At 41.8% G+C, this 18,216-nt stretch overlaps 1 protein-coding gene across 2 annotated transcripts; it reads left to right on the top strand.

Moving 5' to 3' along the window:
- Positions 1-977: 977 nt before the first annotated feature.
- zc3h7bb (zinc finger CCCH-type containing 7Bb) lies at positions 978-17,970 on the top strand. 2 transcript variants are annotated; one of them, XM_069664586.1, is made up of 21 exons: positions 978-1,169; positions 2,922-2,983; positions 3,088-3,124; positions 3,460-3,657; positions 3,975-4,133; positions 5,040-5,177; positions 5,270-5,312; positions 5,401-5,630; positions 5,792-6,086; positions 6,477-6,535; positions 6,697-6,796; positions 8,112-8,273; positions 8,588-8,793; positions 8,894-8,994; positions 9,074-9,255; positions 9,352-9,431; positions 9,542-9,813; positions 11,341-11,446; positions 11,898-12,006; positions 12,285-12,418; positions 13,485-17,970. In XM_069664586.1, exons 2-21 carry the CDS (start codon positions 2,925-2,927, stop codon positions 13,524-13,526), a joined length of 2,712 nt encoding a protein of 903 aa, XP_069520687.1. In that variant the 5' UTR covers positions 978-1,169; positions 2,922-2,924; the 3' UTR covers positions 13,527-17,970. The 2 variants fall into 2 exon arrangements, with proteins under 2 accessions (XP_069520687.1, XP_069520686.1); XM_069664585.1 differs by having other exon boundaries at positions 5,401-5,639.
- Positions 17,971-18,216: the final 246 nt, after the last annotated feature.

The following is an 18,216-nucleotide window of genomic DNA, read 5'->3' as shown; positions in this document are numbered from 1 at the left end:
AGGCAGGATTAATTTTCAATATGTTTTGAAGTAGTCTGCTTAGTTACTATATGGTACATTTTAAGCACATAAAATACAACACATAATATAGGCAATAACCAGTTTAAATGTGTTTATGTTAAATTTCAATGTAATTCAATAAATAGTAGTAAACAGCAGCACTTCAAAGATGGTTCAAAGTAGTTTACTTACAATATACGAACATTGTGGTTATAGTACAGTTTTTTTTCTCCTCAAACAATTAGTAAACAGGGGCCTTCTTTGGCTAAAAGACTGTATTGCTCAACCTGTTATTTTTATAATTATTTTGGGAAAACATATTCATACTTGTAAGTGGAAAAATTGTAACCCCTTATTTTCAGTGTTCTTACATTATTTTGCCAACTACTAAAAGTCGATGAAATACTTCGAAAAAATGAATGGAAAGGCTAAAGACTCATCTAATTTCGAAAATCCTTGCTGTTTTAATGTCTCTTACCTTCTTTTGTTTTTTGTTTTGTCTTCTATATTTTGTAATAGTTATTTGTACTAATTAATTAACTAAATAACACACTATATATCTGTGCTGATCTTCCCTAACTTGTAAATTTCTTATGTTTATTAATTTATTTTTTTAAGTATACAGGGCCCATCATTTTAAGACTACTTTTCCTCGTTTTTTGTTTTTCCCCCTCACCTTCTCTTACATGATACATACATTTCTGTAACTGTTTACATTGTATGTCCACTGTCTTATTTGTAATTATTTGTGTTTCTCTTTTACTTTAACGTCACGTTTTTTTGTTTGTTGTCATAATTATCTCAAAAAAGACTACTTTTACTGAGCATTAAAAATTACTTCTTCCTCATCTAGTGAAAACTAACCCCAGTCAAACCACTGACACAGCTTTGCCGCCCCTTTGTGGCCACACTTCATATTGAAACTTGTTGCGGTACTGCACTGGCCAAACAGCTAGCAGTTAGCTAGGTAGCATTAGCCAGTCAATATCCAGCAGCAGCCGTAGCGCAGAGAAGCCCGTGCTCCGTCCACATACCAATGACAGGGACACTAAACTTACAAATATGCGCGTGGATATCGACTGATACTTGGCTGACTAATTTTTCGCACATTTATCGCCACGGTCTGCAGAGCTATTTCTGATCTGTACGTCGCTGCAACTTAACTCCTGGTGAGTTGTCGTGTTAAAGGGCTTTGACTGTTAGCTGGAGCTCCAGAAGTTCATGCTAGCTAACTATTCTGCTAGCTCGCTGGGAATATTTGCAGTGTACACGTTTGTCAGCTCAGCAGTCAGTTTTTGTAAAGCTGTTAATAAAAGAATCATATGAATGTGGCTTTCAAAAGAGTGCAGAATGTTTTTATACGTTAGCCAAGTTATGCTACTGTCATTAGCATTTTAGCTACGACCGTTAGCTGGCTAATCCTAACAGGGGGCAGGTAAACTCAGGCAGAAAAATGCAAGTTGGATAATTTACATGCATCGCTCTCGGTGTAAGATTAAGCACGAGTAGATTAATTAATAGCCTGCAAATTACCAGCTGACGTTAGCGAACTGTATAATATCCATAACATGTACATACATCATCCTCAAATTACAAAAATGTTAACGCATCTTAGCTAACGTCAACTGTTATCCAGCGTCCACGTGAGCTCGCCCCGCTGTTTGTTTACGCAAGCCCGATGATTGCTGAGCATGTTTCAGTGGCAGGCCCGGGGTGGCAGCCCTTTTAACATTTAATCAGAAGCAGCAAGAACATTTGTAGATGTCAACAATTGTTTTTTGAGTAGTTTGAATTCCAAATCGACATATTTATAATGTAATTTTGACTGCTTGCAATTCTAGTTACAGATATCTACAACTCAGTTCTCACTAGTCAAAATGTCTTGATATCAACAATTTATTTCCTACTAGTGGAAATGTTCATTGTAGATGTCTGTAACTTAATTACAACTAGTCAACCTTTACCATTGACTTCCATTCAAACTCAATGACAGATATCTATAATTCAATTTCAAGTTAATTCCATATAATTCCAAGTCAACATACCGTATCCATAATGTAATTTTGACTAGTTGCAATTCTAATTGATATCTAACTCCATTCGCACTAGTCAAAATGTTAACTTTTAATATCAACAATACAGATATCATAAATGGAAAAGGCTACTATATATCTAAAATTCAAATTCAATTTTATTTATTTATTTTATTTAGCACATATTAAAAAAACCCATTAACATTTAAAAAAAAGGAGACATGCAAGGGAAACCCAGAAAACCCTCAAGGGGCTTGACAAGTGGGGTTCCCTACAAAACTATCAATCAGTACATACAGTCTCATTGATCAATTGAACAATCTCATTGAACATTGATCAATAACAATTATTTTGTTTTTGCAAAAAGAGAAAAAAAAGGCTATAAAAAATGTAAATAAAATAAAAAGGGACAGGCAGGTGAGGACAGAAATAATTACGTAAAGAAAAAAGAAGGAGAGAAAAGAAGTGTGTGAATTGTATTTGAGATATCTACAGTTCCCTTTGTAGCTAGTCACACTTGAATATTAGATATCAAAAGCGGAATTTCCACTAGTCACAATCCTTTTTCAACATGTGGAAATTCAATTATAGATATCTGTAATCCTTATTCTTCCTAGTCAAAAAGGAATAACTGATATCTTTAATTCGGTCAAAGATATCAGTAAATCAGTTTGGACTAGTCGAATTTCTACATGTGAGAATATATATTTGTAACATGTCAAAATTGTTTTACAGATATCTTAAATTAACATTAAACTAATTGTAATTGTAGAACATAACCTTATCCATTACGGTACTCGTGTTATGCGAGGATACTTGACTGATGATGCTGCTGTGTAAGAAGTAGACTTTCCTGCTGTTGCAAGTCAACCTTGTCTTTCCCCTCAGGCTATGGATCCTGAAAGACTGAAACGAAGAGAGGAAATCCAGAAAGCAATGAGCTTTATCCAGTAAGTGAACAAGTTATATTAGCTGTGGGTGCCTCCTTTACAACTGCCTGGTTGTATCATGTCGTATATGGAGATAAATTTCATCCTCCTAATTCTGTCTACAGGTCATCATTGCCTTTTCCAGAGCCTGAGAGTTATGAGGTTTGTTATGATCCTTTTTATCCCACTTTTCCTTAGCTTTTTTTTTGTTAAACGAAATATATGTTTCTTAAATATGTACTCGTAGATGTCACTTTGACTATGCTCACAGTTTGCTGTATTATCTCTTGGACCTACATTTTGAACTTGGACATCGTGATTTATCTTGTCCACAATGTTTTTACATCCTTCTTGGACCCCTTTACATTGTGTGCCTCTGTTCTTTTTGCTCCGTCTCATATTACCTTTTCATTATTTATTTATGTCACTCTTTCCTTCCCTCTCTCATCCCCTGCATTATTCAATCTGTTTGACCCCTCTCCGCATGTTCCCTTCAGGCATTTCTGACCCAGTTGGTGTGTAACTTGCTGGACGAGGGGAATTCTTGTTTTCGAGACGGAGACTGTCGTCAGGCGACCCAGCAGTACGGGGAGGGAATCAGTGTTGCCCGCTACGCTCAGGCTGAGGCCCTCGTCATCCCCCACGAGCTGTTGGAGAGCCTCTATGTCAACAGAGCTGCCGCCTTCTACCAGACGGTGAGGGAGAGGGGGAAAGAGGGGACATGTCACCTGCAGATACTCATGTGGACAAAGAGAAAACACGTGTGTCAGTTATCATAGATCAATTATAGATCGATATTGTGTCACACATATACCACATTTTAGAGAAATACAAAACTATAATAGTGAGCCTTGAAAATATAGATTGTACTCGTGTGCACACAAAGCGAGCCACTGTTATGCTAACAGCTGCTTTGAACCTGTAAATGTGGTTGCTAGTTTGACTGTTGTGATGTTTTTAAAATCAAAGCCTTCACTGCTCTTACAGTATACCTCTGTTTTTTGTGTCTCAGAGGGAGTATGAGCGCGGCGTCCAGGACTGCGACAGTGCACTGTGTGTCTCAGAAGGCAGCCGCAGGGCTTTGTACCGCAAAGCGATCTGTCTGAGGGAGCTGGGACGATTCAGAGAAGCCTACGAGTGCGGAACCAAATGTCTCCTCACAGCACCGCATGTATGTAGAAATATTAACACAAATGTATTTCTCCCGCGCTGCATTGTTAGATTTAGTTAGAAATAAAAGTTTCCCCAGGAATTTTTGTTGTGGAGATGTCAAGCGCTCCAGTTAATACAGAACTTTGGAAAGTGTAACTATTGAGTCAAGAGGTGCTTTTCGACCAAAAGCACCAGGAACTGTTAGTTGCAGGAGCTCCTCTCAAGGAACTAAATGTTTCCTATGGCCCATTTTTGTCTGCGTTTCCACAGCGGCCTAAAGTCCCGGGAATATTATGCAGGCTAATCAGGCCAACAACGTATGGAGAAGCAATAAAAGTAACTGCACTACACTGGCAGTCCAGTAGGTGGCGGTAAGAAGAAGATGAAGGCCATACAACAAAGATGACGCCAGAAAACTCGCCGAAAGGGCTGGTATCATCATTTGTGCGACACTACAGTTAGCCTGTTGGCATGGAGGAGATTCATCTTGTGCTGTTTTTGATCATGCTTTATTGTTTTCTTCTCTGACTCCATCTCAAAGCAAAGTGACTAACAAAATTCTCGAAGCATGATGATAACAGTGAGCTTGCAGCGACAGTCTTTTGAATAAAATGCTGCGAGTACTCGACCAATCAGAAACGATCAGCAGTGCAGGCCCCGCCCTGAAATTTCCTGGACCTTTGGAAAGTACTACTGCCCCCGAGCAGGGACTTTTAAGGGGGTAAACCAGTCTAAATTTAGACTCTGGCTGCTGCTATCGAACAAAAAGGTTCCTCAAAAGGTTCCCAGTTCCTGGGGGAAGTTCTTGCAGTCGAAAAGTACCTAAGGATATTATTAATTTGATGATGATATGTTATTCTAATCAAGTGAATTAAACTTAACCATGCAAAGGCTGACCTTTTTGTCCTTGTAATTCATCTTCCAGGACAGGCAAGTAAGTGACCTCGCTCAGGATCTGGCCACTAAACTGGGCCTGAAGGGTCGTAAAGCTTATGTCAGCCCACAGACAGAATCCACGGCCACAGAAGGGGAGAGTCACGGGGAGTCCTCCCCCCCAGGAGAGGTGGGTGCTGTTGTTGTGCGGAGTAGAGCAACAGTCTTGGAATGAAGCGACAGAATGATAGAGACGAATCATGTCTTTCTGTTTCTTGTCAGATGTCTTCAAATGGGCTGGAATCTCTGGGTGATATTGGACCAGGTAGGATAAACACATCTGCTACCACCCCGACACCCAGCTGTTTGACATGAAAATAACTTCACTTCTATTTTGTCTTCTTGCTCCTCAGAGGACTTGTCTAATGCACAGTGCATCCCTGCTCCACTGGCCACACCCATCCCAGTCAGCGATGACCCGGCGAGCCCTGTAGCGAGCCCCTGCACTGACCTGTCAGAGAGCCCCAGCAGCCAGGCCCTGCCTCCCATGCCGTACTCCGTCCCTGTGTCGGAACATATGGAGGAATGCAGCAGCAGCCTCAAGGACGAGCTGGACAGTCTGCTCGAGTGCATCCCAAAGAAAGTCAGTGAAGTGAGTGAGGGATGATGATGAGCTAGTAATTGTTTTTGATTCAATAATAAAAGCTTTCTTTAGTTAACAGATTGAGCCAGTAGGGTCACATGTGTTTTAGGGTAGGGGTACCTTCTTACGTAATACTTCCTGCTGTCTGTCCCCTGCTCCAGAGTCCAGTCCAGGGTGCCATCCCAACCAACCTCCCCAACACAGCGGTGGGCCTCAGGCCTCCGTACTCCCCTAGCCTTCCAGCCCCATCACCCCAGCTTCCCTCAGCCTTCTTCAGCTCCTCCATCAGTGAAATGCCCCCCATGGAGCCCTACTTGCCACTGGCCCAGCGGGACCAGGGCTCCACCCAGGCGCAGGACGCTCTGGGAGGCTTCCCTACTGGGGCCTCGGATGGAGAAGGGAAGGCAGGAGTCGCTGCTGGCGGGCTGGACTCTTTGTCTGAGTACACTCTCCCTGGTGAGTAAAGATTAAAGTCTTGTGTTTTAATTACCTACTTTATGGACAGTAAATTGGAAACAGTATGCTCATAATTACCCTGAGGGTTCAAACATCCAAAAACTGAGCTGTGCACACAGTCCTGTTGTTTACTTAAAAAAGCTTATGTAAGAGGAATGATGAGCACACCCGCTGTAATGTAAAATAATCCACAGGTAGCTGAGTGCTGCTCTTGCTCAGTTCCCAGAACCTGCAGAGAGTAGTTGCCACTTTGGTTGTGGCTAATGAGGATCAACATAAATAAATATGTTCAGAGTGAGTTGTAATAACCTCCGTCAGCAGCAGACAGCGTGAGTCAGCACCATTACATTATGGTGTCTGACATCAGTGTCCTTGTGTCTTGGTCTGCAGGCGGACGAGTGTGTCACAGCTTTATCCCTGGAATGCGCAACCACAGTGCTGCACATGCAGTAAGTATCAAACACACACGCACACACACACACACACACTGTGCCTCATCTGTTGCTTTTAAAAACCGTTTTAATGATGCTGTTGCATTTCTAACTATGTAGCTTTTGTGTTCAAAATCCCATCTCCCTGTCCCGCTCTTCTTCTTCTTCTTCTTCTTCAGAACGGTCCAGCGGGAACAAACCTGTCTCTGCTCTCCAGGAACCCTTTAGCAGCCACACATGAGTTTCGGCAGGCCTGTCACGCCTGTTACAGCCGAATAGGTTTGTTCAAGTCGTTAAATGTGACCCTCCTTTCTAGCTAATTTCCACAGATAGATATTGTGTTAGTTTTATGTGAAATACATAAAATCTTTTTCATGGGAGGTGTAGTCATCATCAGCCTTTCTTATAGACCAATAGGAATTGCAGTATCATATACAGGATGTGTCTCCTCCATTGACTATATGTATGGATTGATGACACGTCTCCATCTGCTCTCATTGTACGAAATTGATGCCAAAATACCCCTGTGATAGGCGCTGGCAAATTGCGATGGTGACGTCATTTGGAGCCAGAGTCTGCGCAGTTTCAATCAGCGAGTGGAGCCGCTGTAGCCATTTCTCTTAACAGAAACGCACTTAAATTACAGAAAAAAACAAGGATCCCGCACGCCGGCGTATTTAACAGCAGAACAACTTCTTGTGTTGGTCAGAAGCAGACGTTCACAGATATGTAAACTTCAATGACTGTAGAGATTGTTTTAGTTACGTTTCCTCTCGCCGTTCGTCCTCTACTCTGCTAATCCGGAACAGATCGGCTGCAGGAGCCTTATTTGTCAGCAGAGCTGTCAATCATCCTAAAACTAAACCTGTCAGAAAAATGAACACTTGGACATAAATCACCATGATAATAACTAGCTATAATGACAGAAACCATTTCTGAGAAACATTTATTTGACGTGTATTTTGATTTTATAGTTTGACCCATTTCTCATCTGTTAACATGGAGGAGGCGGGCTTTATGACCTATACTGCAGCCAGTCAGCAGGGGGCGCTCAAAATGTTTTGGCTTCACTTTTAGGGAGCTGTCATGTCGTCCATCTTTTTATACAGTCTATTGCTGTGTCTGAAACCGCATACCACTGTACTGCCTACTACATACTCAAACAGTATGTACTGCATGCTGCCTACTAACCTGACTATTAGGATGCCAGTGGCATCATACTCAGAGCCGTCTTCTCCGTATCACGTGACTTAATCGTTTACGTATGTCCGGTCTGATCGCCGGTCCATCTCCGCCATAGTAGAAGCTGAATTTTGGGGCGGTTGAGTTCAACAAGTGAGCTCCCGTCTCATACTCAAATATCTGGGCCGATCTAGTATACATCCGGGCATTTCTCGCATACACAAAATTGCATACTATGAGATGGGAACGCATGACATACTCAATGTTTACGTCACGGTTAGTATGATTAGTATGATTAGTATGATAGTATGACAGTATGCGGTTTCGGACACACCGTATGTCTATGTCTCATCTTACAATGACTCCTCTTACAGGGTAATTTTACATTCTCTTTCCTCTTCCTTGCTCGCAGGTCCACGAGTGATGGATTACAAGTATCAGCCAGAGGCAGCTCACCGTTGCAAAAGGGACGTGCTGCTGTGCCGCATTAAAAGCACAGATGACCCCACCTGGAAGAGGATCCGGCCACGGCCTGCTCGGAACAACTTCCTGGGGGCATTTGTACTTTGTAAAGGTACGTATATAATTAAGTACCGTAAAATCCGGACTATAAGACTTAGTCTTTTTTGGCGGGTATCCCAGAAGAAAAAAAGGTTTTCTATAGCTATTTATTAATTAAAAGGTGTATACATGTTATTTCAACACTATTTCAATATACACTGAACAAATATGTATATTTATATTTATATTATGTTAAAAGTGCGTCTTCTACACCAAAGTTTACGGTACTCAGATGTTCATTGAAGGTTGTAAAAGTCAAACAGCCACACGTAGATGAATATGGTGTGTTTATCGTGTGTTACCATGGCGTATTTCTGGTTCCTTCAGAGGTGCAGGAGCGTCAGGAGTGCCAGTATGGGGAGAACTGCACGTTTGCTTACTGCCAGGAGGAGATCGATGTGTGGACTCAGGAGAGGAAGGGCGCGCTGAGCAGAGAGCTGCTGTTCGATCCGTTGGGCAGCACGGAGAGACGGGCGCTCAGCGTCACCAGACTGCTGCAGCTCCACATGGGCATGTTCATGTTCCTCTGTGAGGTGAGGCCACAGTGTTTTTCTCTTCTTCCTTATGGACCTCTGCACGTAGACCACAAGAAAGCAACTCTGTCTTATCTACATCTCTTGACTCTTTCTACAGGAATGTTTTGACAGTAAGCCGCGCATCATAAGCAAACGGAGCAAAGAAAACTTAGCAGTGTGCTCAAATCTCACAGCTCGACACCCGTTCGACGACAACAAGTGAGTGTAATGTTTTCAGTTTCCATAAAGACTCTTCTTATTTAGCTTGGTTTGGTTAATAAGAGCGGATGCATTGCAGGTGCCTGGTGCATGTGGTGAGGTCGGCCAATGTGCGCTACAGCAAGGTGCGTCCCCTGCACCCTCTCTGTCAGTTTGATGTGTGTCGCCACGAGGTTCGCTACGGCTGCCAGCGTGAGGACAGCTGCTCGTTCGCCCACTCTGTCATCGAGCTCAAATGCTGGGTCCTGCAGCAGGATACTGGTGGGTAAACAGCAGTTAAAATGAATCTATTTTGTTCTGATATGAACACAGTATGAATGATTTTTACGGAGCTGTTCCCCGTATGTTTTGCCTCAGGTATCACCCATGAAGAGATGGTGCAGGAGTCCAAGAGACACTGGCAGAGGCTGGAGCAGAACGCACAGAAGCAGCAGAAGGTTTGTTTTGATGCCCACTGACTAATTAGAAGTGAAACATATCGTTCAAGTTTTAATCAAATAATTTGTCTGTTATATTAATACTCGATTCTTATTTTTCTGTGTTTCAGCCAATCCACATCCCACACCAGAGCAGCAGTTTGCCCCCAGGAGGAGTTGGGGGAATGGGTGGTGGGGGCGGAGGAGTCGGGGGAGATGGCATTGGTGGGGGTGGTGTGAGCCCAATGGGTAGCTTGGGGGTGGGAGGGTTAGGAGCAGTGGCGGGAAGAGGTCGCCCCCTCAACCTGAAGATGAAGTTTGTGTGCGGCCAGTGCTGGAGAGAAGGACAAGTCAATGAGCCCGACAAGAACCTCAAGTACTGCACTGCCAAAGCACGACACAGGTGAGGCCGTCACATACATACACATGCAGCGTTATTTGTGTCCCATGATTAGGGATCGACTTTTACATCTGAGGGTTCATTTGTCTGGCAAGTTTATTTTTTTATTAATAATAATGTAGCCTAGTTCAATATATGTAAAAGGATGTTGCCTGCTAAACCAGCTCATAAGCCAGTGTCATGTTACCCTCAGACTAACTGGCATCACTCTGCCGTCCATTACGACCCCCCTTCTCGTCTGCCACAGTTTTGTGCTTTATGGTCATTTTGAGTCTGGGTTTGCAAAGTTTACAGCCTGTCATGCTTTGGCTTGACAGCTTGTAGCATTGCCCTGTGACTATAAAGAAGCTAAAAACCAAAAGTTTATAGGTTGACTGCCTTTCGTTTATTTACCCCAGGACACATAAGGATAGGATTAAGCATTTCTCGGGGCGCTGGTTTAGCTCAGTCAGTAGAGCACGCGCTCCAAATACAGAGGGTTCAGTCCAGCGGCCCTTTGCTGCATCTCCCCCCGCCCCCCTTCTTCCCAAATTTCAGCTGTCCTATAAATAAAGACGAAAATGGCCAGAAGAAGAATCTTTAGGATTGGATTAAGCATGTCTAATTTATTTTCCAGAATCATCCTATAGAAACGAGTCGAGCAGCAAACAATAATTTTTTAAAAAGTGGAATATATTATGTCTTTTGTACCAAATATAAAGATTAGAATCAATAAAAGTATCAATAAACAGTATTAGTAAAATCTTAGAGTAGTAATCTCGAAGATCTCAGTTTTGTTCTCTTTGGCGCCTCTAATGGCGATAAACGGTAATACACTTCCTAATTTAAACAGACGTCTATGGTTGGCTCCGGTTGTAACTCTTGATTTTCCTCGCTGACGGTCGCTTTCCTTTTTAGACTGTTTGCTTCATCTGAGCGTTGAGTTTGTTTCTTTGGATTTTCACTTATTTCCGAAGTTGTATCTGTAGTCATCGATCTTTTCTTTGTTTGTTCAGCCATAGTAGATTACTGTTTACTCGCAACACTTGCAGAGACCAGAAAAGCAGCCGCTCAGCTCCGCCTACCCTCTCTGGCAGATAATCTTGCTGGGTGATGGAAAACGCGTCACTAACTGGTGCGCTGCTTGTGATTATTTTTTTTCGTGAAAGTCGCACCAGACACCCAGTCCATTATAATACTGTATACTGCAAATGCAGAGGCTTTCATCAGTGGGCCATAGGCTCAATCACCATTGTGTTACCTCATTCAGTGATAGATAGTGACTTAACAGACATTTATTAAAATGAAAATCTTCAAGATTATTATTTTAATGACCCATCCCTTCCCATGATTAATTTTATTACCCAGTTTGATATCTGATTCAACTTGCTTGTCACAAGCTTGATAAGTGTGTTTAAGGCGTATAATCATCTGTTGTCATGATCATGCAGGTTGTTATAAAATTGTATGTCAAAGAACAAAATGAAACTCTCTGCTGTTAAAAACTTTTTTTTTAGGTTTGAGATTCACGTCTGCTCTCTGTCTCCTCAGCTGGACGAAAGAGCGTCGGGTCCTGCTGGTGAAATCCTTTGAGAAGAAGAAGTGGGTCGTTGTTCGACCTCTGCCCTTCTCCCGCACATATCCACAGCAATATGACGTGAGTTCCTCCTTTACCCTTGGCTCTTCGTACACTATCTTCTCCTCTCCGCCCCTCGGCCTCTCTCACATGCTCAGTACAGCTGACTCGGCTTCTGCCCTGAGGGACAGGTGTTGTTGTAAATTTCCTTTCCCTGCGTTTTGTTGCTGTGAAGCAGCCAGTGTGGCTTTGACAGTGTTTCCATGTTGAAACTGTCGTCTGTGTTTAACATCAGAGCACTTAAGTGATTATCACGTTTAGTGATTGGAAAAAGTTAATTGTAAGGCTTTTTAAACATTCAATATGTTTTCAGCAACTCTTATTGATTAACTTTTTCCGACACAGTTTTAACTATATTTGACACAATTAACAACAAATGACATTTTAACAATTTAGAGGGTTAACTGGGCAAATCTTTTAAGGCTGTTTGCATCAGTTTGTAACCCTTTACTTTTGCCCTTTTCTCATTCAGATGTGTGTGCATGTGATGAAGCAGAAGAAGTGCCACTATATTGGGAACTGTTCGTTTGCTCACAGTCTGGAGGAGAGGGACGTCTGGACGTACATGAAGAACAACAGCTGTAAGATCTGCTTGTATTTAGAGCTTTTAAATATAAAAGTGGAATAAAAAAGAGTGGTGGTGTTATTATTAAATCAATAAAAACAGAACAAAACACATTTTTATTTCTAATCATGTCCTCTAAACTGTGTCTCCTCTTGCCCACCACTCAAGTCATGATGATTACATTGATTGAAGTGTTTACCTAACCCCACACTAACTGTCCCGAATAACAATGTACTCGAGGTAACAGAGGTCGTTTTCTCCTTCTCTTCCCTATCTTACCCTACCCCTCCACAGTGAGAGATATGCAACAGATGTACGAACTGTGGCTGCAGCTAACCAACCAGAGCAGACGCACAGATAGCTCCGCCGTGACCCCGCCTCCAGAGGACAAGCAGGTCACCATAACAGCAGATTACACAGAAGGCATGGTGAGTGGCATCAGCAATTAAAACCCAGGGGGAAAATTCGGGGAATAAAGAAATTATAGAATATAATATAGGTACAGGCACCAGGTACCGTTTTTTTTTTAACGCTGTCTTATAGTTCTGCATCAAAACAGACAAATCGGACGTAACATAAAGGAGTCCTGCAGATTAATGACGTGTTTAACATTAATAAATATGGATCTAAATGCCAGTCTTATCATTGAAGATGAAGAAATTGTTAATTCATATGAATACGACAGACCACAGGCTTCTAATTATGCGCCTGTTAGGCGTCAAAGAGACCAGGCAAGGACAGGCAGGATGAGAAGAAATAACGGCCACAGGAGAGACATTGAGTTGTAGTGTGACGAGAACCAGTGGAGAACTGGGCAGGTGATGTGAGGAGTGACCGGCGTCTGCTAGAGATATCTAACGCTGTGCTAGGGATGGGTATTGTTAGGATTTTATCAGTAGTGGTATTGATGAGCACTCCATTATTTTGGTGCAAAAAACGCGGCGCATTTCTGACGTCAGACTGTGACGCAGCAGAACGGAGACCGGCAGGAGTATACTCCACTAGCAATAGGAACAGAGACAATCTATAAGCGGGTCTTCCCAGGTCTAAAAAACCTGTGTCAACGTGCTAATTTTAGATGTGAAAGGGGCTATAGACACCCCCGAAATAAATATCTACGCAACCTGATACGACCGCTCAGACTCACTCCCACATACTTCTGCATGTTTAGCGAAACATGAGTCGGACACCGCGAATCTCTCTTGTTACATAATATGACGCGATGCTGAAAAGCCGTTTTTAGCAACTTCACTGAAAACGGCCACTTTTTCCTTTTGAATTTGTGCTCTTATGTCTTGTAATTAACATGTAATAATCAAGGATTAACCTTTTCCGCAGCCACTTTCAGACAAGATTGAGTATTAATGTCGTAAAAAATGTAACCTGCAAGTTGCTCTTTAACCTCTGCGTGTTAATCTATAGTAACTGATTGTGTCTGTTTGCTTAAAAGGATTGTTGGTGAGAGTGTGAGAGAGAACTTGTGTATGATTTCAGGGAGGCCGGGGGTTGTCAGACGGGGACGATCTCTGCGGTTGAGCAGAGGCAGCTGATCGCCGCTGAGCTGCAGACAGAGAGACAGGCCTGCCATACCAGCTACAACTCAACAGTCTGTCATCTTGCCAGTCTGACCTCCTCTAGCATCTAGCCAGCAGTGTGAGAGCAGACATTAAACATCCCCCATATTTACACACACACATACAAACACACATTACGTGACACACACACACACCACAGGCACCGATTAACACAGTGAAAGCTTTGTGAGTGACTTGGTTCAGCTTAGTGTTTAAGTATCATGCTGCAGTTACACACAGCATCTTTAGGTTCCCGTTCAGCAGATTATAACCGCAGAAATTCCACAGACAACTAGTTTTATCCTGACTAAAGTAATCCAATAGTATTCCTTCTTTAGACTTGGTATGTTTTGTTTTTCTTTTTCTTTTCTTAACTCCTCGCAGCACTGAAACAATTGTTTGGCGGGCGCGCGGGTCGCAGCTCGTAGATTTTGCTTGGTGATAGTTCAAAATGTATTTGAAGCCTGGCACTCGTGTGAAATGAAATTTTTACTTTGTAGTGCCAAAACTGCCGAGCCCTCAGTGCTGTCGATGGCTGACGAGACTATGAAGCGATGTTAAAAGAGGCTCGTCTTCGAGCAACCAAATCCTCCTCTCCTCCTGTCATGGGAACACAGCGAGAGGGTTAAAATAACTTCCAAGGGATTCATGATTTTGAGCGTGTTTTTTTCCAAGGGGAGTTGTACTTCCTTGTTATATTGTCTGCCATATTGGTAGAGCGCTATGAATGTAACGCCTGCATGGGCCTTTAAAACTAGGAAATTAGTCATTTAAAACGTTGCTGTGGTTGTGGAATGTATGCAGAGTAAAGACCAGAAACAAGCAGAACAGTTCCCCTCTTTACGGATAGAAAACAATCCTTTGACAGCTCCTGCGTGGGACAGGCACACACATGCGCACACACATATAACCCTTGTAGTTGCTTTCAGCCGACGTCCAGGTGAATCAAAGTATTGACACAGAGAGGGGGACCTAAAAATCACCTGTTGCTGTACACACGGCTAATGGCTCAAAGCAACTGTTGCCAAAGCGACCAAGGTGCTATTCAACATCACTACACTGTACTGGTAAGCAGCGGACAGAGATGTGGGCCTGGGGTCGGAGGGTTACACACGTAGCGCCCATACAGTCCTGGCTAGAGCTGCTCTCAGCAATAGATCAGTTCAGACCGCAGATGCCCATTACTGAATGATGACCTCACTTCGACTGAAGCACAGTGAAAATACCGAGCACGCAGAAGAATTCAGTTAAGACAATAAAAGTTTTGTAGTAATTAAAAGAAAAAAAGTCCAGATTATTGATTATTTAAATAGTGAAAAGCTGTGAGATGGAATTATTAAGAATGTATTTTCTATAGTTTATTGTGAGATTATGAAAGAATAAAAATGTAACGAGCAAGTTGCTGCTTCTTCAGTTGAAATGGGGTCATTACGTCACTGCAAACCAACCATGCCCCCGCAGCCTTCCAGTGTAACCTGTGTTCATCATATGCATTCAAGTGTTCCTGATAGCTAACGGTAGCCCCGAACATTAATCTGCATCATGGGAAACCTGCTAGCTTGAGACAGGGAATCGATTCACACCCCATATTGTGCCTATAAACAACACATCAACACACACACACACACGCACACAGAGGCAGGATACCTGTCGCCATCTTATTCTAGCCTTTACTGTGGACGGAGACGCGATGGAGGTATGTCTATATTCAGATATATATACACACATATACATATTTACGAATAATGGTATACTACTAATAATAATTGATAACTTAGCGGTTAAGCTTAATAAATATATAACCTGAAAAGCTGTATTGATTACATAGAAGAACTTCTTGTTATTGAGGTATTGCTATATGACATGTATCGCTGAACTAGATGACTATAGTGAATTTTTTTTAAATTTTTTTTTTTAATGATTATTCTTTTGTAATTTTTCCTTCTGTGTGGGTTGTTCCAGGCGGGGTAATGGAAATAGATTAGTGAGGGTTGAATCTTTACAATGAGATTGCGAAGTGGGAATCAAGTCAGTCAGTCAGCGTAAGACAGTTTTTTCTTTGTTTGCAAGCGCAGCGGCTGAACAGGATGTACAGAATATAGAAATGTTCCAGATTTCCAATGTTACATCTAAATAGTGAGCTGCACTTTCTATTTTATTTAGTGAAATTGTATCAACTCCCAAAATACTGACATTACACCCAATCAGTGCTCAACAAATCACCGCCAATTTGAGCAAAATGTTGGGAGAAAAAAGGAAAGAAGAGACATTTTAGCCTCAATAGAAACATCGTCAATCCACAGCATTAGCTACAGGTGTCTGTGATAGTTTCATTTTTAGTCCACACCTACATTTCGGGCAGTGGATAAGCAGAAAATAGTGACAGCTGTGACACCAACGGCTGCAGTGTCTTAATTATCCAGCATCTAAAACGGATGAGCTATAAAGACAGACAAGCCCGGCCCTAGCTAAGCCTAGCATGCAGGTTTCACTGGTCGCTCCGCAGCCTGTACAGTGATTGTTGATAATGCGCCCTTGTCTGGAACAGCCCCGGTATTAGCTTCTCCGAGGGATCGTATTACTACTACTCCTAGTATTATGATGATATGATGACGATAATGATTGCTATCTATTGACTATTTCTATTTCTTCTCTATATGCTATTGATATATGTATGTTAATTGCAATGTATAACTCTCTTTATATATGTATCCATGTATGAATATAATAATTGACAGTAATATGCGTCTGTGTATGCAGCAGTGCACGGCTCTGTCTGGGAGGCAGCGGGCAGAACACGTCCAGCTTCTGATCTGTAACGCGAGGCTCTTTGAGCCTCACACAATGATTGACACTGAACGGTCGACCTGCTTTATATATGAATGTTCGAGCTCTGTTTGCAGGCGTCAAGATTGTTTAGGCACCAGTAAAGGGAAACGACTATAATTGATGATTTAAGAGAACTGTTTTCCTTCTGCAGTGTCGTAGGTTTGATCCTGCACGCGGAGCTCTCTGCTCGCTGCCTGTGCTGCGCGTTTTTGTTTAAAGTGATTCAAAGACAGATCTGGAAACAGAAGCATACATAGTAGCCTATATACTCCCATATAGCGCCTTATTCGATATACTACACCTATAAGATGATACATACCCCTATTGTATAATCCTGCTTACTATATATACAGTATATAATACCTGATACCTATTATAATACTTAGACGCCCTTTATAAGGTAATTTAGATAAGAGACGGTGGAGCTGTTTTTTTTCTGTGGCTGTGGAAGAGTGTGCTGTGGTCAGTAAAGTGTTGCCATCTTGTTGTTTAAACTGTGAGGAGAGCGACACACTCTTAAATGCTCTTATTCATTCAATACATTTCAGTTTAGGATATTTGCAATGGATTAAGGATGACAAACTAAACAGACAAAGATAGGTAAATCTCTATTTGTACTGATGGACAACAGAATTTGGCTGTAATTTAAACGTATATCTACAAGTGTGACAATAAGGACGAAAAGTTGTTCATCTATGCTGTCTATTTATGTGTTGAAATAAAGAAAAAAATAAGCAGAGCATTTGAGGGGAGGCTCCTCCTCTATTGTTGGAGGAAGGCCAGTATTTATGATGTAACTGACACACACAGAAAAAAGGAAAACTGTAGATGCCAGTGCTACATGTTCTGCGTGTGTGCTGTTAGAGGCGGGCCAATTATGACACAACCTGGAGAGGAGGAACGTTTGTGTAACATCGCAAGATTTTCGTTTTACTGAGTTCGGATCTTTGTAGAACTTCCAAGTGTAACTTCGTCCGCTAACTTAACCAGACGCAGCTGATTGCCATTCTAGCTGAAAAATTTGACAAATCACTCGAAACAAAGTCTAAACTCTGCAGTATTGGAATAAAAGTAATATAACAAATATCCTAACATGCCAGAAACTTTTCTTTTATGTTGTGATTCACCTAAAAGCTGCTTAAAGGTTATCTTACAACAAAACAGCTTTTGGTTAAGTCTTATTAAGTTTGAGCTTCAGTCGTGGTTATTAACATGCTGCGATTTAATGAAATGACGCAGCTCTCGACCGGTTACATGACACACCACGCCCTCCTCTCCCCCTCAGAACCAGTTTGTGTCCTTTGATTCCCTCTAACAACACACACCTGCACAGCCACAAACAAATTTAATTTATCCGTTTTCGGTCAGTTTGAAACAATTGGTTATTTAAATTGTTTTCGGCGGCTGGGATAGAGAAACCAGGGTTGTAAGAAGTGGAAAAAACAAGGCCTCTTTTTGTACTGTATTTTTACATTCTGTTGTTTTATGTTCTTGACTTTGTTTTCTCTTTTCTCCTCCCTGGTTGGAAGTTCATGATCACATAAGTGGACCAAATCTCTTGAAAGCATTTAATAAACAGACTGTTTTAGAAAAAATGTGTGTTTTGTATTTATTTAAGCAAACAGTTCACATTATTGACATGACATGTTGGTGATTATTATATTCTTTTAGTTATTCATCCTTGTTTAGTTTGTGTGTTTGTTTCTCTGAACAGTTTCCAGTTGTAAGAAGACCAAGGTCTGATTAACAGTGTCCATCATGGGTGATCAAAGAGTGTCACACTTCATGATTGATTGATGGCCTTTTCAGATAGTTTCCTGTGC

This window comes from Semicossyphus pulcher, unplaced genomic scaffold, assembly GCF_022749685.1.
Source record: "Semicossyphus pulcher isolate SPU_LCO1_2020_fin unplaced genomic scaffold, fSemPul1.0.p SCAF_16, whole genome shotgun sequence".
Lineage (NCBI taxonomy): Eukaryota > Metazoa > Chordata > Actinopteri > Labriformes > Labridae > Semicossyphus > Semicossyphus pulcher.
The sequence above is the reverse complement of the archived record's forward strand: the minus strand, read 5'-3'. Positions and strand labels throughout refer to the sequence as shown.